Source organism: Prinia subflava, chromosome 10, assembly GCF_021018805.1.
Source record: "Prinia subflava isolate CZ2003 ecotype Zambia chromosome 10, Cam_Psub_1.2, whole genome shotgun sequence".
Taxonomy (NCBI): Eukaryota; Metazoa; Chordata; class Aves; order Passeriformes; family Cisticolidae; genus Prinia; species Prinia subflava.
Window position 1 is genome coordinate 2,667,459 of NC_086256.1, and position 21,555 is coordinate 2,689,013.

General features: G+C 44.1%; 1 protein-coding gene across 14 annotated transcripts in view; it reads right to left on the reverse strand.

The window, feature by feature from the left end:
* NFIA (nuclear factor I A) overlaps positions 1 to 21,555 on the reverse strand; it is a 248,922-nt gene that overhangs the window by 58,109 nt on the left and 169,258 nt on the right. For 6 of the 14 annotated variants that reach the window (XM_063406953.1, XM_063406952.1, XM_063406955.1 and 3 more), the window contains 3 exons: positions 19,959 to 20,086; positions 4,002 to 4,088; positions 2,891 to 2,929 (listed from right to left, as the gene is read on the reverse strand). In XM_063406953.1, coding sequence (XP_063263023.1) covers positions 2,891 to 2,929; positions 4,002 to 4,088; positions 19,959 to 20,086 — 254 coding nt within the window. The remainder of the gene's footprint in view (positions 1 to 2,890; positions 2,930 to 4,001; positions 4,089 to 19,958; positions 20,087 to 21,555) is intronic. The other 8 variants (XM_063406964.1, XM_063406960.1, XM_063406963.1 and 5 more) reach the window with 3 other exon arrangements.

Genomic DNA, 21,555 nt, shown 5'->3' on the forward strand with positions numbered 1-21,555 from the left:
GAAATCAGTATCAACAGAAAGGCTGATCAGCTGCTATATATATTTTTTTTTTAATTCCTGGGGAATTCCTAATTTCAAGCTTCTTGAAATGTTGATGGCTACACTCCTGCCAGTCATAGCAAGTCTGTTCAGTTTAGTGCTGAGCAAACTTTGTCATCAGCCGAGATACGATCACGCTGACTGCCATCCATCAGTTTACTGTATTAATTGCTCCAGTATACACAAAATACAACACAGATGGAAATTCACTCATCCTAATGAAGTGCTCTTTAGTTTCTACGTTCTGAATGGGTCCTGGCTCCCCTGGCTGCCGCCGGAGTTACCACGATCACTGATTAACTACCTGCCAGCGGAGCACCTCGCTTCACAAGGCTAAATCCAGCTTAATAAACAGTGATTTTTACAGGAGAAAAATGAAAGCTCCCCCTCTATCCACTTATCAAACTGCTGCATATGCATCACCAACACACACATCCAGTTTCCTCAGAACTCGACATCTGACAGATCATCAGGAAAACAGAGCTAATCTATCCGTACCCATCAACATCGTATCATAGGTGACTGCCAGATACTTAAGAAGCCGTCCAAAAGAAATGTCACAACTCTTTTTCAAGACACTACAAAAGAAATGTTCCAAATAAAATAAAGCAAATGCACGAACAAGTAAATGAGCCAAAGAACTTAATAAAAAGAGATTGATTAAAATGAGGACCAGAATGTTCAAAAAGGACTGAGAGAGAGAGAGAGAGAGAGAGAGAGAGAGGTGCCAAAGGCGCATTAAATGGATTCAATGGCTTTAGGTTTTAAATGCTTTTGGACTCCTCAGCAAGTTTTAGCCAAAAATGATAATTCAAGTTAGAATCAAAATTCTGATGTCACTTAGGGAAAAAGAAGGTTGAAATTTCTCCTTTGCAAATGAGCACAAACCCATTTACGAAGGAGAAGTATCAGTTTATAGTGATGGACAACCTTGCCTGCAGAATTTTAAAGCCGAGCACTACAATATTCGCAATTATTTTTAAATCCTACCCCATGAGAGTCTGCCTAAATTGTTTGGTACAACGTTCTCACAGAGTGTATTACCTTGTCTGTTTGTATCTGTGTTTACAGCATCATCTGGATTGTTTTAGGTCGCTTAAGTTAGGCTTCATTCCTGCTCTGCCACCCAAGCAGTTCTTTCAATAACTAATAAACTAGTACTCAACATCTTAACAATTTCTTCAAAACATAATCTCATGAGTTATATATTTAAAAACTTTAATGAGAAGAGCAATAAACAGCAGGATAACAGTTCAATTCTGCCTTTGAGTTAACGTCAGCTTCAGCATAATTTTCCATTGTATAATTATATATTGCAAGGAGAATAAAAAAAAAATAAATAAATTTCTAATGACGTCTTTAGACATCTCGTCTAAAATTCATGACTACATTTGTTTCATTTCAAATGCTACTTGAGAGTTTTTCAGCACACTTGGCAGATTAGATATAGCAGCAGGGACAAACTGCAGCCATCCATAGGAGAATATACCTTTATGTGGGTGCTTTGGGGATGGAACATCTATAGCTGCAAGGCAAAAAATGCCATCATAAATTTGGATGGCATTTACAAAGCCCTCTAAAAAGTCTTTGCATATGATTATAGCTGAGGTATGATATTTTTGCAAGTAAAAGACCCAGAATAGATTTATGTTTCAACTATATCTTCCTGAGATGCATATGGATCCTAAATTGCAAGTGATACTAAAGGGAATCTTGGTAACTGGAGAGGATGGAGTAAAATTTTGGGGGGTTTATTTACTTATTTAATTTTCTTAAAAATCACTCGCTCATTTATTTGCATGTCATGAAACCATCATTGGCTACCCAGGCTATATCTATAACAATGATGGCTGCTAAATGCCCCAGGCATGAGATGGAGATGGGTAAATGTGCAGATTTTCTCAACTTGTGACCTCAGTTACTGCATGGTAATGTTTTCAAATGACTTTTATGATGACAAGACTAAGTTTGGTGCTAATATTGGTTTGGAAGATTTAATCGGTGTACACTGCCATTGAACATGTGTTTTAATTAATAAAAAAGCAGTGGTCAGGGCTGAAAATAGCCCAGGTGATTTACCACGGACTGTAAAGCCGCCTGATTTCTGCACAATTTGAGGTGAAGAGTTTATAGGTTATTCCAAAGGAAGAAGGAGTTGCAAACTGAATTTGTGTGCGTTGTACCAAGGGATTTATAATTTGGCAGGTCGAGAGTGCACTCATGGAACTGCTCTGTTTTGGGATCCTGTTTTAGGTTCCTGGTGTTTTCACCCTCTGACCGCCCGTGTTTGGTGGCACTGAACGCTCCGTATCACCAGACAGAATTTGTGGCTGACCTACAGCTGCCGTGCTCCTTGCTGGGAATGTCCCTGCCCAGCTGCACACTGGAATGGCACTGGGGACCTGCCACCACCCGGGTAAGATCAGCCTCCCCTCTCTGCATTCCCAGCGGCTCCAGGATTCCCGGAGGGCAGGCAGAGCGCGGCAGTTTGGCTTTGGCAGCGTTTCCAGAGGAGCCTGGATGGCCCTGCTGCCTGCAGGTCTGCTCCTGGGAGTTGCCCAAGCCTTCTGCACCCGCTGGGCAGGTGAAAACACACCTGGCAGAGAGGCAGAGGGCTCCCAGGGAAAAACCCCCTGAAAATTCCACAAAAACAATGGCACGGGTGACATGGGAGTGCTCCCTCCAGCGCTGGCACTCTGGCAAAGGGCTTGGCACGAGCTCTGTCCTTACTAGACACCGGAGAATCCACACGAGAGGGGAGGGGACACCTGGGACATCCCCCCCAAACCAACACAAAACCTCTGTGCACCGAGAACGAGAGCATTGGCATCGTTTGAATAAGCACACCCACCATGAAGTGCTCCGCGGTGGTCGGGGTTTCTTAGATATCCTGATTTTATAAAAAGAAAGTAAAAGAAGAAAAAAGAAACAAGGTGAGAGAGAACACTATCATATTTTGTAGCAAGCAGGATACTGTGTGAAATCTTGGCCCAGTGAAGTGATAAAGGGGAAGCTTTCAGTTTGCTTAAGGGAAAACTTAGGAGCAAATAACGAAATTACCAAAATACCACATTGCAGAAAATGGGTGCATTTAGGTTCAATTAAGCTGTAAAAAGGAAAATGGCACTTTAGCTTACAGAAACCAAGGGACACAGGGAGCTATCAGAAGCAACTTTACAAGATTTGTGTGCATGAGGATGCTGCTTCACTGGACCAAGAAAGCTACAGTATGGGACAGGATTTTTCTTTTATCAGACACTTTGGCTAGATAGCTTTGTCCAACCTCAGAAACTGCTGCTCTGGCATTATGAAATAATCCTACATAACTCGATCTCATGAACTTAGGAACACAGAAAAATAGCCATGCCAAATCAGATTACAGGGATCCACCTAGTCCAGAATCCTCTCCCTGACAGTGGGAACTAATGGATGCCTAGGAAAGAGTGAAAAACCAGGGAAAGCATACAGTGGTAATTCTCCAAAACACTCTCCCAAATGATTTGTGATTCAAGGACTTCTAGGACAAAGTTGATATCATGGTATCGAAGCTGCTCGAATCCAAATGCACAGATTTACACACCCCCCTCCTCCCCTTTTTAAATTTTTTTTGGAATTCTACCCCCATGAGATTTCTACCAATCACACAGAAAAGGTTTCACAGTTTGGTGCTGGCAAGTCCAGCGTTCTTGCCACTAACTCAGAACGAGCTAACAGCTTTCAAAAGCCCAATGATGTTATGTGTATAAGAGCATCCAACACTTTTTCCTACGTAAAAAAGTGACATGTGTGCTGAGGTGCTCTAAGTGTAAATACTTTGGGAGATTTGATTTTTTTTAATCTTAAAAAAAAAAAAAAGGAAAAAAAAAAAGGCAAGAATCTGGCTGTAAATTGATATTAACATTTTTCAGTATATGTGTAAAACACATGTTTGAGAAGAATAGAAGAGAGAAACTGTCACTCACTGGGAAGCTTTAGAGCTATCTGGCTCCCTGGGAAACTGCATGCAACTATTCTGGTGTCCAAGGGTTTGACCAGTGAGTTTCCTCTTCCTGCAAAGAATGAATGCAGAAGTAATAGAAAGTCTGAGGGGGAAGATTTTAGCAAATGGCTCAAGATAATCCTATTCTGCCCACTCCAGCAGGTAGGAAGCAGGTGGTGGTGGTGGTGGAAGAAAAAGGGTGGGAGAGGAGAAGCGCCTCCGTGTCCCTCCCGGGAGCTGGCACAGGGAAGGGCAGGAGGCTGCACTCGGACAGACCCAGAGCTGAGATCCCTTTGTGTGTGGTCACCCCAGCAGTGCCACACAATTCCAGAACGTTCTGCTCTGATTCTCCGGGGCCTGGCTGGGACTCCCTTCCAGGATGGAGCTGAAACTCAGCACTCTGGGCTTCCCTAGCACACAAACCCCACATTCCCAGACAGGAACACTGGCTTCTTAAAACATCCTGCTCACTTCACTATCCACTATTCAGGGGGGCTTTTAGAAAGTTTTAATCTTCTAATCAAATCGGTGCCTACACGTGAATTTTTTACTTCATTTATTAAAAGATTCAGTAAAAGCAAGGGTCTAAAAAAAAAAAGCTTATCCTTACATTTTTGATGGCATATTGACTTTGTAAGAGTCTACAGGCAGGAGTGATATATCAGGGAGTCCCTATAACTTTACTTAAAGCAAAAATTAGAAAGTGATCGGAAAGTTTTATAGAGGAGAGCAGAAACATAATTTTAAGCCTCTTAAAATTGCCTGAACTGTGAAATCAAGTAATGAACACTAGAAAAGGATCTGTCAGCTGGAATCAAAGCTTAGACTAGTCAGCATTTTCTTCCTAAACCTTATTATGGCAAAGATTTTTCATCTCTGCACTCTGTTCAGCCCAACAAATAAACCGAGTTGACCTCCACCTGTTACCCGGTGAAGTTCGCTGTCATCTCTGACTAAACCCTTTTCTTTCCCTTCAAAGCCCTCGGCACCACTGAGAAGGTGGGAAGACACAGCTGTGCACTGACTCAAATTGATACCAGTTCATAACCAGACAGCGTTTCACAGTACAAATTACAAGCAACAGAGGAGGGGAGGGGGGTGGAAAAAAAAAAAAAAGAGGAAAAAAAAAATGTAGTGCCAGTGAATTCTGGAAGGGGGCAACATTTTTCATCCATTTAACAATGAGATTTTCAAAAAAAGAAGTTATTTTTCTTTTTTTGTTTGGTTTTTTTGTTTTCTTTTGTTTTTGTTTTCTTTTGCTTGGATTTTTTTTTTTTTTTTGTGTGTGGTATTACGGACTAGCATTTGAGGCAAGAAACATTTTGCTTATGCCATAACAATAAACCTGTGCTAACACCACAGAGGAAGGACTAAAGAACATAATGGAAGCTATTTGTGTTGCTTTTATATTTCATAACTTGAGTGCATTACACTGGTTCAAAGAGGTTCAGCTCCAATTGCACATAGGTTTCTAGACTTAGGAACAAGTCACAGCTGTATAATGCAACACTGCTAAATAAAAAGAATTAAATATTATGGAACACAGAACAGCAAGAAATGTGTCATGAGGAAACCCTTGTAGCTGCTGCAGTCATTTCTTCAAATGTATCATCGTGGCAAAACCGTGTGAGAAGCTTTCTAATACAAAGACATATCAGAAAAAGCCATTTCATATAAAGTTGGACTTCTCTGGGTGATTAATGCTACATTCAACAAAGGAGACAGTGTCTGTCTAATTACATTAAATACTTATCTTCCAGGGATTGGCAGGGTGTTTCTGCTCAATGTCACTTTTCATGACAATGTAATGATAGATCCGTTTACTTACCAGTGCCATTAGCAAAAATTGTACTGTTTTCTCAACTGCCCTCATATCACAAAAATATTTGATTAACATACTGCAGCTTATCTAATACTCTAAGCAACATATTCTGCATAGTTTTCTCTCTATTAAAAGAACAAGATTACAGCTTGTAAAATTTTTATTGCACTCACACAGAAATAAATGAATAATGTGTGATAATAGTTCAAGTACCTCACTAGTTCACAGAACAGGTTTATTTGATTTAGAATATTAACTTGTACTTAAAATATTAATATTTTGGGGGAAACAAGCAAATAAACCAAGTCAGTACTCTGAGGCACTACTTCCCATCCAGGCTTTAGTTATTATTTCCTTTTCATTTCAGCACATGTTTTGAAACTTTTAATACCTTAGGGGAGGGGAAAAAAAAAAAAAAAAGGAAAAAAGCTTTCATTCCTTTGCTGAAAAATAGATATGGCCATCTCCCAAGTCTTTAAAATTCACCACATCATGAACTGACTCTTCGGAGTCATGCTACTGTGCCAACATCCAGCAAACAATAACCCTCTGGAAGAATGTACCCAGGCAAGGCAGTTTATATAGTAACAAGATAATTTCATAAACGTATATTGAAGAGCGGGGCTGTGATGTAACATTCTAGCAGTATATATCAGCCACCTGATATTTACTAACAAGGTTAAACTCCTATCTGTTTGTCTCAGCACTCTCCATAATTCACTTTTTAATGGATGGACAGGAAAAGTCAGCAGTGTATGGCACAGATCATTTCTGAAATAGGACAAGACAGCTTACGGCAGTGGCTGCTCCAAAACACCCTTCCTGTTCCCCCTCAATCGCATCAAGCCTGGACTTTGCAACTACAGCGCTTCAAATCTACTCATCAATCCTTTGTGGGTGTGTTTCCATTTCCAAGTGAAGTGCTAAATTTGAGAAACAAAGGATCCCGAGGAGGAGGTGCCGCTGGTGCCACGTTTGGGGCATCAGTCCTGGGCTGCTTGGGATGGGCAGGAGAAGGAGCTGCCTTCCTCCCGTGAGGAGCGAGGACATCAACCCCATTTTGTGACAGCTCCTGACAGTGCCACGAAATGGCAGCAAGGACGCACCAAAAACGAGGCACGAATCGACACAGCCCCGCGGAATCGACCAAAACTGCCTTCAAATCCCTCCAAGTGACTCTTGCAGCCAGAGGATGACACCACAGCCAACTGCCACATGCGACTCTCCAAATTAATAATGGATTTAGGATATTCATTCCCTGAGCTGCGAGGGTGCGGGGTGTGTCTGCAATTATCGAGATATAAGTCTGACACACATTATCCTTCTATCAATGTCATCTCCCTTAGTAGCCAACAGATTATCAAGCAGCTTTGTGATATTCCAGGTGTCAAAGAAGAATTAAAACCACAACAATTGCACAAACAAAGGGACAAAAGATGGGATACGTGTTTCTGAGCCCTGCATATCAATTTAATATGTGCAGCTGACAATGATGCAAATGTCCTCGGGAGAGAGGCAGCAAGATCCGTGCCCAAACATACACACACCACTGTCAGCAAGATGGCAGGGAACAGAAGCAGTAGGATTCCCAGCCCAGGACACATGCCTCAGCAGGCAGAGCAACCCAACGAAACAATCCTCTGGTTGGGGAGAATTTTGGAAGCACCTGATATGGAAAAGGGCCCTAAACAAGCCAGATGGTACTTTTAGCTGGCAGCAGAAAGTAGGAGACAGCCAAAAACATTACAGCATTTCCCCAAGAGGCCAGCAAATCGATTTTTAACCATTTTTTTTTAAAGTGATGCTATGAATATGAAAAATAATGTTTCGATGCCTTTTTAAATCGCTAATTTTATGGATAGTACTCTTTCAGAGGACACAACTGGAAGAGAGGAGACAACAATGGATTTTGACTTTCCCAGGGTGGTTGTATATTTGACATCAAGTTTCTATTCAGTTCACTGCCACTGTTTACTCAGAATTAAGTGTCAGTTTTTGTTCTGGGTTTTCCATATAACATTAAAGTGAAAAATCCAGCAAAAGTGGAGAAATAGCACCGTAAAATCACAATAGCACAACAGTTCACAGGGCATGGGAGAAATGTGGTTTGTAAGCCTGCTTTGTCCTCTTAAAACCTTCCCCCTTCCCAAATTAATGGGTTTCTAGATGATCATTTTTTAGCAGAGGACAAACAATTTCTTTAAGACTTACAAGGTACCATTTGGTGGGGGATTTGCATAAGAAATACAGCTGTTTGGGGGGATGTTTTAATTTTTAAAACCTCCACACAGCCAGAATTAGCAATCCTGCCAGGATGACAGGGGTCTTTCCAGGGATCAGTGTGATGTCAGATGCTGAAGGGTCCCTTTGACAGCCAGCAGCAGCTCCTTGCAGAGCACCTTTAGGTCACGTGTGGCCGAGGGGATTTCACTCAAGGATGGAGAACAGGGGTGGGTTGTTGGGACTGAGAGGGCAAAGAGAGGCAGAGGAGTCATGAACCCAGTGGGAATGAGCATCACCCTCTGTCTCAAAGCTGCTCCTCACATGTAGGATTGGCCACGCTCTGAGGAAGAGTCAGGATGATGCTTTACTTCCATTTGCTGTTGTTTAAAAATAAAAGCAAGTCCTAGGACAGGGTTAAGCCTGGACTACATCCAAAGTGCTTTCTCCTGTTCAGAGCAAGGTGGTGCATTAGTGTGCTGCATCATGGATAATACTCCTGGAAACAAACGTGGGCTGCTGCAATAAAACACTAAATACGAAGAAAGATCATCCATACATTTAGATTTCTCAAATCTCATTGATTGTAAATCCTTATTTTTTTTTTAAATAAAATTATTTCCCTCCTATAAGTGTAACCCAAGACTTTGCCTCCAGCCCTTGCTGAGATGGAACATTCCTATTTTTTCCAGAGTGCTGCTCTTGGGGCTGCATGTATCACCTCACTTGTTTGGCTTTTCGGGGTTCAAAGATCTGCACGCAAATGTATTGAGGCTAATGAAGGCTATGCACAAAACAGTAAAACAGCCTGTAATTTTCCAGCTAATTTTAGCAAGAGGATCTCTTGTGTTATGCTTTTTGGTGTGTATCACACTAAAAATATCAGTGAGCACTGATGTAAGGCAAGAGCAGAAAGGATGATGTCAGTAGGGCTGTGCTGGCATGGTGAGGACAAGCAGAGGTGGAGGATGTTGTGGATCTCCTGCTCTTCCCTGAGCAAGACTGAACCAGAACAGAGCTGTAGCAATGCTAGATGCTGAGGTTTAAGCCTCTTTGGAGCTGGAAATTTAAAGAACTTAAAACATCATCCCTTTTTCTGGAGGGTCACTGCGTTCACACCATGAGCTCTGGGGTGGACGTCACAGGGAACCCACTTGGGGTGAACAGCACTGCTGCTGCCACAGCACACAGACATTTCTGCAGGTATAAGATGGCTCTGCAGCCACTCAGCCAAGTTGTTACCTGAGCTAAGAGGCTGCTAGATGGATTTCTGTGCTTCCCTGGGCTCGCTGGCTGCTGCGGTCAAAGTGTTGGGCAGCACTTAACTTGAAGGAAAGTAAAGAAAGTAACTGGGGAATGATTTATTCACTGCTTCTGGCAGTGAAAAAGAAAACCACGAAGAAGCATCCAGCAAAATGATCAGGCAACGGACAAAAGAAGTGGTTCTTCCTCATGCAGCACTGAGTAAAACTGGAACTTTCTGCCATGGGATGTTGTGGAGGCCAAAATAAGAATGGGTTAAAAGCACAACTCTGAAAGGAAAGTTCACTGAAGGCAGTCAAACACACAGATGTGAACAAAACCTCTGGCTCATGAAACCAAGCTGTTTGCTGCCAAAATCCATGAGGCTGCACTCTGAAAAGCATCACTGGATGCCTCTCCTGCTGTTGTTATCTTTCCTTAAGTGTCCACCACCAGCTCTTGTCAGAGACAGCAAACTGCCTGTCTAGGTGAGCTTTGGGTCTGGCTGACAAGAGCCATTTGTTCCTCTCTGTGGGCAGATTTCTGTAGGCTGGGATGTGCTGGACCTGGCAGTTGAGAAGCAGGAAAATTGCAGCAGGCATCTAGCACAATGGAATGAAGGAGAACTGCACCTCACCTGGTGCAGAAGCAGGAGCACATCTAAAGTCAGTGAGGCAGAAGGTGTGGGAAAGAGAATGGAAAAAGAGATGAGATTTGGTCTCCTTCCTGTACCTGGTCCTGTACCATCTTCTGGAAGTGTCCAAGGCCAAGCTGAACAGGGCTTGGAGCAACCTGGGATAGTGGAAGGTGTCCATGGGATGAGCTTTGAAAGGTCCCTTCCAACCCAAACCATTCCATGATCTTATAATTATAATTCCCCCTGTCTCCTAACACCTCTCCTTGCACCTTTTATCTTTGGGTGAAAATGTTTCCTTTAGAATAAAGCCTGTTTTCTCCTCTAGAGCCAAGATCAAACATGTGCAGGGAGTACAGTAGCTGCACTGTGTGCTAGGCACTGGAGTGATGGGTGTACTGGGAATGTTAATAAACAGTGCCCAGAGCAGAACTCCTGCTTAAAAAAGGGTGTATGTTACATCTCTCCCCCTCTCCTCTGTCTCATGCAATATTTACACAGCTGTGCTTTGTAAAAAGTGTAGGGGGGGGTTATTATTATTTTTTTGTAATTTATTTACCTAAGATAGCCCAGCATCTGTTTTGTGGTGAGCTTCTTTCACAAAGTTTCACAGTTGCCTTGACTGATGCAAAAGGAGGTCGTGTTCCTTACTCAGTGATCTTAAAACCATTTGTTTCAAACACTTAGCCATTCTATTTGGCTAATTTTGTTCTGTTCTGAGTTTTTGGTTTGTCCTCTGCTTGGAAATGTGCATCCCTGGGGGAACCGATCTGGCTAGGTGAGTATTTTAGTTATCTGTTTTATAAAACGCAGAAGTGCACAGGAATTTGCAATAATATGCATCATTTACTGGCTCTCAATATGTACTGTATATTGGCTCTGAAGATTACTAATATTTTCCAGCTGCTTTAAAAAAAATAATAAAAAAGAAAGAGTTCAATGGAGTCTTTGCAGTGGGTCCTTTCCCATGACGGCCTACACAGGTGATGAAGACTTTCCTGTGTCCTGAAGAATTAATAAGCCTGAACATTTCTATACCAGCAGCATACCACAGGAGATAAAATATTGCTGCTGCTTCCCAAACACATTAGAAAAAGCAAGTCTGCTGATCTCAACTGCTAAGACAGCACATGAAAGGAATGCAGTCCATTTCCCAACCGAGATCTAATCTATAGGAGAGTTTATAGATCCAAGTCAACATCCTGAATTGGTCCCAGAAGCAAACAAGAAGACTGGTCCAAGTTTTTGGAAGACTACTTTTAATGTGTTTAATGCCGTTTTGCAGCTAAACAGCCCCTATCAACTATCAGATGATCTTGAAGGATCTCTGGGTCCAGAGGAGATCTGCCTGGAGCTCACAAAGATTCAGGTTCTAGAGACTCCAAGTAAGCAAGAAATGCACAGCCACGGCCAGCCAGAGGAGCTTCTGTCTTCCAGAGCTCACCAGGAGAAAGAAAGAGCCTGCTTCTGTCTCAGTGCCAAGGAAGGTGCCAGTTTCCACTTGGTGTCAAAAGGGAAGCCCAAGGCACGTCACTGTCTTTGCTTTAAGTTACATTTTGTGGGCTACTGTGGACAGAGGTTGAGGACTCCCCATCCCTGGAAGTGTCCAAGGCTAGGCTGGGACAACCTGGGATGGTGGAAGGTGACCCTGCTGTGGCAGGGGGTGGCACTGGATGGGCTTTGGGATCCTATCCACGCCGTGGTTCTTTGATTCTCTGATCAACAAAGGGTGGCAACAAAATGCTGCTTGGCCACCAACAACATCTGAGGAAGGTCAGGCCCATGGATGACCAACACAGCCCTGCCATCCCGGGAATCCTGTTCTCATCGGGAAGCATTGTTCCAGCCTTTGTCACGGAATAATTCTCTATGCAGGAAATCCTTCCTATATGTGTGAAAAAGGATGCAGGTGATGTGAATTGTGTCTGGTGACAGAAATACCTCAGGTGACCTTACACTGTGACAGTGCACAAAAGATCTGCTTTTCTCTTGCTCACTGAGGTCAGGGAAAGCAGCAGGCAGGGGCGATGCTAGCACCAGGCCGGTCGAAAACAGCTTTAATTTGATAACTACAGGAAAATTCTTTCTGCATTTCAACTCAGAACTCCTACAGCTCCATCTCCATTTTTAAATGATGCATTTCCTGACATCTGGAACTAGATGCAAGAAGCAAAGCCACAGCACTGACCGACCGCCCGACTTCTCCGGGACCGTGCCGAAGGGATGTTTTCCTCAGGGGATTACAGCAAAGCTGAGGCATGTGCTTCGACACTTGCATGGGATTACTAATTTTATTAAAAATGGAAAGTACAGTTTGGGCTGAATCCCAAGGCCAAGTCTTTTGTGCTGTCCAGTGCCTGGAAAAACGAAATAAAAGCAGCCTTGGAGGGATGTGAAAACATCTAGAACTTTTCAATCTGAACTGACTTGTGGGTGAGCAGCTCTTCCCGCACCTCCAAGTTCCTTCCATGGTTTTGAGGCAGCACTGCCAGCAGCATGGCATGTTGTCACAGGTCTCCTGCTCCTACGTGAATTGCCAAAGACAAGCTGAGCTATTGATCCAGTGGTAATTTGCTGTCAAAATGACTCTGTCTGCGATGGCAAATGAGCAATGTTAATCACTCGACTTGACGAATGCCACTGTGAAAGACTGACATTGCTCAAAGCACCACCGTGGAGCTGCTGCCTTTCTCCTGGCTCCACTAAGCTCCTGGTCTTCACTGGCCTTGACCAATTAAGAGTTTAACTTATCCATTAAGGTGCAGTTCTGGGAAAAGTTCTGTTTAAAATAAACAACAACTTATATTGGTGAGTAACTCATCAGCTATGCAGCAGCCTGATTCTGATTGCCTGGCAGAGAAACACACACATTTTGTGCAGTATCTGATAAAAGATCTATAATGTGCTAACACAAACCTATCATGTAGCACCTGTGACTAACAGATTGTGATATCAAAGTCTTGATGCCTAAGTGCTCCTGTAAATGCATTAAACTTTTAGCGGCAGGAACTGTAGACTGCCAGTGACAAGGAGCTGATATGGTATTTCAGTAAAAGTTGATAAGTGTTATTGCTCTTAGAAGAAAGGAAAAATCTTATGTGCTTGAAAACCACTGGGCAGCTTGTGTTTTGATGGGATACTGTAATGCAGAGAGCAGGGATATGGCAACACATGGACTCTAAGGAAAAAAAGACATTTAAGGGAAGCTCTGTATCCTACAGCTGCTGGAGTTCCTTGAAGTGTGTTCCCATCATACATTCCACTTCAAGCATCTACCTGTTCCCTTGGAGTGAACAGCTTTTTAGGTGGCTGCCTGCACGTGGGGCCTTGTTGAATTCCATGTTAAAGAACAAAGTTTGTCCTGAACGTGAGGAACAACTTCTGTCCTGAGCAGGTTGCCCAGAGAGGGTGTGGAGTCTCCCTCCCTGGAAATATTCAAGACTGTGTCCTGTGCTCTGGGATGATCCTGCTTGAGCGGGGAGGTGGGACCAGATGACCCCACTGTGGTCCCTTCCAGCCTGAACCATTCTGTGTGAAATGTTCCCACTGTCTTTAGATATTAAGTTCAATGGAGGAAAAAATGGCACGGGTGCCTGCTGGGAGATGTGCTGAGGTGTGTAATGAAGCTGCTGCACGAGGCAGGTACAGGCAGAGCAGCTCTGGGACTGCCTGACCTCACACACTGAGAACCAGAGGGCAATTCAAAGTCACATCTGGGAGATACTGAGTAAACACAATTGGCAGGGATCCTGGATGCAGACTTCCTCTGGTCTAAGGAAAAGTGATGTTACCTAGGCTTTGTCTTTCTTCTATAGGCCTATGAGTATCCAAAAAAGTTCAGCTCAAGGAAATTAATAGAGATCATGAAATTCCTGTGTCTAGTTATGATCTAGTGAAAACTGCCCACTGCAGCAAGTCACTGAAAAGTAGTGCCAGAGAATTATTTGACATTGAATACTCCAGGTCTGAAGCTGAATGTTTTCCCAGTGAAAAGAGATTATTTTTCTATTCCTTATTTTGTATAATACATGGTTCTCATGTTTTTCATCGTATTTTTTGCAGTCAGTCTCTTGAATCATTGGCAGTAATGCAGCACAATCATTGAAAACTTCTCTGGGCTCTGAGTTAGTGCACAACGTTAAGGCCTTTGATGAGCCCACAGACCTTTTGCCTGAGGACAGATCAGACACACTCTGCATTGCTGATGCCGGGACACACCACACATATTTTATCTTCCAGGCAGTGCCAGGCAACAACTGTGCTTAGGGCATAAAGAGCACAATCTAGGATCTCCCTTATAGCACTTTCTCTCGAATTTCCAAGATGTAATTCCAAACAGACATTGAAAACAAACTCTTGTGGTCATCTGAACTATGCCTGAATGAGCTTTTCTGATGCATATGGCATAAATAAAAGTTTCTCAGTAAATATGGAGACGTTTTCTTGCATGCTGAGGAGAAAGCCCATGCCAGATTTAAGAAAAGCATTATTGGAACAAGTTCTGGACTGGCTGCCTGCATGTGGTTGTTCCCTAACCAGCCATGGGGAGAGGCACGGCACCGTTAAGTTAGGGGTCACTGACACTGCAAGGGAAATACTCCAAAATAAGATCTCAGCTCCTCAGTTCCATAGAAATTCCTCAGAAACTGTTTTCAGACAGTCCCATAGATGGTGGCATGAGAACAAGCAGCAGCAGCCTGGGTGGTTTGGTGAGCATGACTTTAAAAGCATCGTTACCACCAGAGACGAGTCCAGCAGTCTAACGGAGACCTCGCCAGCTTTCTGCAGGTTCATGTGAAATTATCAACCCCATAAACCCCTGGAACTGTGGGCATTTCTATCATGCAGTGCAAGAGGTATCACTAATTCCTGAAGGTTTCTGCACTGGAAGTCTTGTTTGCTTCCTGGGGTTTTCAAGGTGAAGACACACAAAGGCCCAGCACGGCGTAACGGGAGCAGAACATCCAGGGTGGAGCTGGGGCAGGGGGATGGCCATGACACGAACAGCCACAGCAGCCTTCCAGTGGGAACAGGAGCACAGAGCTCCAGCCATTTTCCAAACCAGGCTGGACAAGACCACAACCAAAGCAGAGCTGTTTGTCTCTTCAGACACCTCAAGAAGTGCAAGGAGTGCAAACGTGTCTTTCCTGGGATTACTGTCCTCTAGGGACTAAAATACTGTGTGAAAATACAAGTAGAAGATCCAAGAATAAAGTAGAAGATCTAAGTAAAGAAATAAGTGGAATACCTAAGTAAAAAATCCAATAGGATACTCTGAATTTGCATCTTAAACATTCCTTTCCATGCCACGCTGTAGAAACACAATGGAAGCAGACTTGGCAAACACCATCCATATGTTTCCCAAAAAGACTGAGGGAGCACAATATGAACATTACTCCTGGACTGGATCAAGAGAACGCATTAAAAAAATGCGTAAGTGGAATACAGATATACATTAACTCAATCTTTGCTTATTATGGAATTAAAAAACATATACCTGTAATTATGGCTTACCCCCATTACAAGCAGAGCTGCCACAGAACTGAACACAGGCCAGCTTTGTGCAGGAGTTCAAAGCCAGTGTGATGCTGCATTATTTTCTTACTAACATCATCTTTATCCTCTCTTGCCCTTCTTCTCAGTTAACAAGAGTTATGTACCGAAAGTGCTGAGATAAAGTAATGGTAAGGAGGATACCGCAAAAGGTATTTGAAAAGCAGAAGTAATTTACTACATGTCTGCTTTGTTTTACTTCCTAAGCCTTCCTGTTGTGAAAGGAAATTCATCTTTTCTGGCAGACTCCAGCCTTTTTAGGTCGGAGAGCTCCCCAGGAGCTTTCGAGTGCAGGTAAATGGATGTGAGACTCAAGGAGTACAGCACGAGGAACACGGGATTAATGCTGGGGTTTGCTTTGGCTGTCACGTCTGACGTACAAGGAGAGTGCTGCACCCTTGGTGGCAGGAAATATCTGTAAAAAAACTACCAAAGCTGAGTCTTTTGCTCGTCACTGTAAGCCTGATGTGCCACGAATGGGAAGGTCATACTGCTGGTGGGTGAAGCATGAAGGATCTACACCCAGGTGGGTGAAGCATGAAGGATCTACACCAGCAAAGTCTCCACATGAGACAGACCTCAGGGTGCCTCAGCAGAGCAAGTAAAAGCTCAAAGGAAGGGCTGTGGATGGACAGTAGGTGCAGCCTGTATCCTGCACACAGCGGGGACCCCAGGAGTAGGCACGGGGGAAGCATCCACTGCCTAATCTAAATAGCACACAGAGTGGTTTTGTCCTCTTCTGTTCTCCAGCCAGTTTGCACATATGTTCTGAGCATCCAGCCTGCCCTCCAAAGACCACTTACAGGGGCAATCACGGGGAAGCAAAGCAGGAAGAGAAGTATCCAAAAAGGGAATTTGTTCAAGAGAAAAAAACGGAGACAGATGTAGAGTGACTAGTCACGGCTGGCGGTAAATAACCCTCTGCCTGGAGTGCTCTCTTTCTCAAAGAGGAGTTCACATATTCCATTTCATATTTCCTTTCTAGGAAGTCAAATCTTTGTTTTTCTGGCGTTTGTTCTTTTTCCCTTCTGTATGGTCTAAAGCTGTCTTCTCATTTTCCCTTTCTCTTCTACGTTTTGTTCTCTTTGAAGTGCATTTCTTCCATCTCCTTCTCTCACAGACCTGATTTCCCTGCACTGTCCAAGGCCACACCTTTCCCTGCCAGCCTCTCCCAGTGCCTGTGCCACGAGCACGTGTGTGCCTCACACCTGCTCCAGTGCTTGAGTCTCCCCTCTTTCTCATGTGCACACCTCAAAATTAAGCAGATGCGACACACAGAGACAGAATATTCATCCTCTCACTCCCATAAACCTGTCAAGGCATATAGGCCAAGAAGCTATCTCTGCATAAATCCAAATCTCCTGTGAGGAAGCAATCTACTCAAAGGCAATAAAGGCAAAGGATGTATTATTATCTTTGGTGTGGATCCTACTGGGCTGGGAGGTTGGCTGCTGGCTCCTCTCTGAACTTTCCTTCCCAGCCAGAGCAGCCATCCCACAGACAAGTCTAAGCTTCCTTTCCTTGGTCTGATTTCCTCCTCTTGTTGTTTGGCCAGTAACCCAAAGGACAGGGTTTAATTATGGAGTTTGGAAACCTGGCTTGCACTGCTCTGCCAGCACGGGATGAAACTTCAGCCTGTCTTCTGAAGCAGCCCCATTCTGCACTGCTGATACCTGTGTTATCCCACACAGCACAAAATGCCAAGTTAAACACAAAGATGGGTTTAGTCTTTAAAATTCTACTGTGAATTTCACTGAGAAGAAAACAAAACACCAAAGCTCAGAGATTACTGTGTGTTAAAAACTGTGCCACCATTTTGACTGTAGATTAAATAAATGACAAGGCCTTTCTCTGGAAATAAAGACATCGGAAAGGATGGATCTGAAACTCGTCCAGGCTCCACAGCTCCCTCTCAGAGAGAAGTCCTGTGGAAAGCTCCCAGCTAAAATGGGATGTTAACATCACTTGTACAGCTTTCAGGTGACCAAATTATTTTCTAGGCAGATGCCCCACTAAAGATTCCTAAAACATTTTACACTTCTGGAGGTGAAACCCCTGCGTCAAACACAAGGGCCACATGTTAGTGTCACACCCAGGTGTGATGTCTGTGCACAGAGCCCAGCAGGACGTGTCCCTAGGGGAGCACCTCGGGCCAGTGACCCACCACTGCTGCCCTGGCAGGGAAGGACACTCAGCACTGCTTTGTCCTTCACCACTGATGAGCTGTGGCTCTCCAGGTAATCCCTCTGCCAGCCGTGCTCTTGCAGTGACCCTGTTTTACAGAGAAGCTGAGGCAATGAATTCAGAGGACAGGCTGCTGGAAAGCCACGGCAGAAGCACCAGGGTGGGGCTGCGTGGATGTAGCACAAGGATGGCTTGGAAGTGCATCCCACGTGGGCAGGATAAAGCTCTTTTTCTTCACTGCTGTGACAGTGATAGATGGCTTGGTGAATCTGAGCTATATCTAGTTGGTACCTGGCTACAGTCCCTGATGCTGCAAGGTGATTTTCTGCCATTTTACAGGCAAGACTAAGCAGAATTTGGGATTTTTCTGTAATGAGTGAGGAAGGTCATAAGGAAGGGAGAACCTTCTCTTGTCTGACTTGTTCTTGCCTTTCTGAGCACCTCAGGAAGTTTGACACAGGCAGCTGTGCTTCCTCACAATGGGCACCTAGTGGTGCCAAGAGCAGCAGAGGTGCTTTGGAGGTGGCTTTGGGTCCTTCCCTTGCCCAGCTCAGCAGCTCAGTGTCACCACCAAGCCAGGACTTGGATGAGCCAGAGGTAATGACCACACGTGGGGAAAAACGTGACAGCAGAATTAATGGCCAACCTCTGGCTGCTGCACAAATGGAGAACATTTATCATTAACAACGAGCACCCCAAACTTTGGGGGGAGCTGCCCCCCAGCCTGCAGTGATGCAGGAGCAGTGACCCCATCAGTTTTCAGCCATCTGTGTGTGCAGAGCAGGCTGTGAGCTCTCCCTTCCAGAGAGCTTTTGTCCGCGTTTCTGCCGCTTCGCGAGCAGAGCTGCGGCACAAGGTGAAGCTCTGCCTGACATCATCTGCAGCCTGGAGCTGATGGAGGGGACAGCCCCTGGTGCCCGTGGGGCAGGACACCTCGGAGCAAACACCAGAGCCCTGGGGACGGCGGTGGCAAGGCAGTCACGGGGAGCCTGGCACTTGTCTGCCTGCAGGTCCACCCTCTCCTCCTGCCAAAGTGCCACATCTGCAGTCAATAAGGGCCCACAAGCTGGCTCCTCCTCATTAGAGGAGAGAGGGCAGCTGGCAGGGGATCCTCCAAGGGCTCCCAGGCACAGGAATCAGTCTCCTCCCAGTCTGGAATAGCCCAAATTTGGTGACTTTCTGGGCATGCTGTAAAGGACAGCTGTTTGACAGGGTCTCCAGAGAAAGCTGTGGGTATGTTTCCTACATGATGAAGGATATAGGTGGCTGGCCAAGTGCCCACAGAACTGATTTTAATGCTGTGCAGGTCGAATTTACTTTTCTGTGCTGTATAGTTCATTATACACAGTGCCCTGGACAAGCATGTGTTTCTTCCAAACAAACCAAACCCATGCTATTTTAAATCCGGACAAACAAGAAAGACAAAAAATACGTATTGCAAAAGATCCTTTGCACTTTTAGAAGACCTTCTCAAACCCTGGGAGGCACTGCTTGCCTTCCTCTAACAAATAAGACTTCTGTTATTTTTATTGGCAATAAATGCTTGATTATTTAGCTGTAAGCAACACTGAGGCATTAAATTCACCTATGCACATAAGCACTGACCCAGAAAAATATTTCCAATAGTATTAAGCACCCAGATGATCTCAGGATAAGTGATCAATGGACAGTTAAATATGTAACATAACATAACCCAAAAAAATGATCAACAGGAAAGATCACACACAAAAATTAACTAAGAAGAGGCCAAAGAGCTTCCTCAACGTTCTGAAGTGTAACACCCAGAGATATCTATTTTGATATGAAGCCTCCAATCACACTTCACAGCATTACAGATTAATAAAACAACTCCTTCTGTAAGTCTCTTAAAAGTCATTACTAAGTGATCTCAAGTGTTGTATAATGCTTGAGAAGTCCTTCTACCTTATACAAGTTTAGGGATATTTATTTAAGCAGCGTAACTGATGGAGCACAGCCCAGACAGGTACTGCTTTCTGCTAGAAAAAGCTATCCCAGAACTGAATCTGGACAATTTGACAGAAAAAGACCGCCTATCTTCTGCTGCATTATTTAAATACTTCAGATATTTGGCCAAAACACAGAAGTGACACACTACAGAAACATTCACAGCTGCAGGAGCAATAAAACCACTGCCATATTTTCATTAGGCCGTTTCTCAGAGGTGACGAGACGTCTAGAACTGGTCACCTCTCTAACACAGCAATTCTGATAACAAAACAGAGCACGTGGAGATGAGTTCTGGGGCTCTGGGAGCCGGGGCTTACCTGGCTCCACTTCATGCCATCCACTGGACTGGCTGCCACTGCCCGGAGAGCGCCCTTGGCTTGTGTAGAACGGCTCCTCACCAGGGCTGTCCATCTCATCCTCCACAGACTTGAGACGTTTTGTGGAGCTGAGAATGCAAAAAAAACCACGTAATGAAGGCATGGAAGAGGAACCACGGCACTGCAGTTGGGACATGCTTGAGAATAACTCAGGGTGGAACAGATTTAGGGTGCTTTGGAGAGATACAAAACAACATTTCACAGCCCAAACCCCTAAACACGCACCAGTTTGACCAGAAGTTAGTCTGACATTTAGGCTTTCAGAGATTCAGAAGTGGGGCATTTTTCAAAGCACGCAGAGGTCAATAAAAAGGCAAGAATTTCATTTGCATTGTGTGGTTCTTGCAGTTTGAATGAATACGGTGATGACACACGAGACTTATTTTCACCGCCAGATTTTTTCACGGCTAATTCTGAGAGCAAATTGTTTATCAGTTCAAACTTTTCTTTTCAATCTTTTCAATTAGCCCAGACTTCAGTCCCATAAGAAGAAACATAGGCAAGGGAATGATGGAAGAATCCATTCTTGGTTCCAGTGTTCACGTTATCCTACAATAAGAAGCATTTGAGTCTGCAGCTGTGCCAGCAAGCACAGAAAGCCCCCAATGGGTATCTCTGGCCAGTGTCAGCATTAAAGAATCCCCCTGTGATACATCACACCTCCCTCACCAGAGGCTCAGGACACAGAAGAGCCCTTTGAGTGGTCTCTGGTGGCCCCTGGCTCCAGCAGTTCTGCAGGGAGAGGATCCCAGAGCCAAAGACACTCAGCTTGGCTCTGTTTTCCATAATGAGTTGTACAGACTGTGTGGAGACCTTACTGAGAATTTCTCTTCTAAGTACTTTTCCAAGGCTGGGCCAGCTCACTTTTTTTTTTTTCTCCCCCAAATCTGTATTCTATTAAGACTTAAGGCATTCAAGAACAGGCTCCTCTGTGTAGGGGGAACACATTTTACAGACATGAAATCTTCCACTGTTGGTTTAGAGCCTGCAGCCTCCCCACCCGAAGCTCTGCACAGGTAGGAGCTGGCGGGTGTGCAAAACCAGTTTGTGAGAAACAGGAAGAATAAGTCTTATGGCATGTGTGGAATGCAGGTTTGGCCATTCCTTAATTTAGAGAATTGTTATGTGTCAATAGGGGAAATTGTGTGCATACAATATAATTACCGCCTGATAATTCTGCTGAGTCTGTGTATTTAAAGAATTTTTTTTTTTCTGACTGGGAACAGCCTAATGAGAGGAAAACAAACATATTACCAAGTTATTAACTACCCATGCTGTTTATAATTAGCTCCTTATCAGTGGTAGCTATTTGCAGAAGAATAGAAGAGCAACAACTGAGCTCTTAAGTAACATTAATAACCTCACTTTTGCTTCTGGAGTCACCAGTAAATTCTACCTGAGAATGGTGCTAATGATGAGTGCTGTAGGCTACACAGTTTACAGGCAAGAAAGAAACAGCACCAAGTTTTTAATTGATGTGTAATGGGAATTTTAGTCACCAAGCTTCATAACGTGCACGCTAAGTGCAAGACAGAAT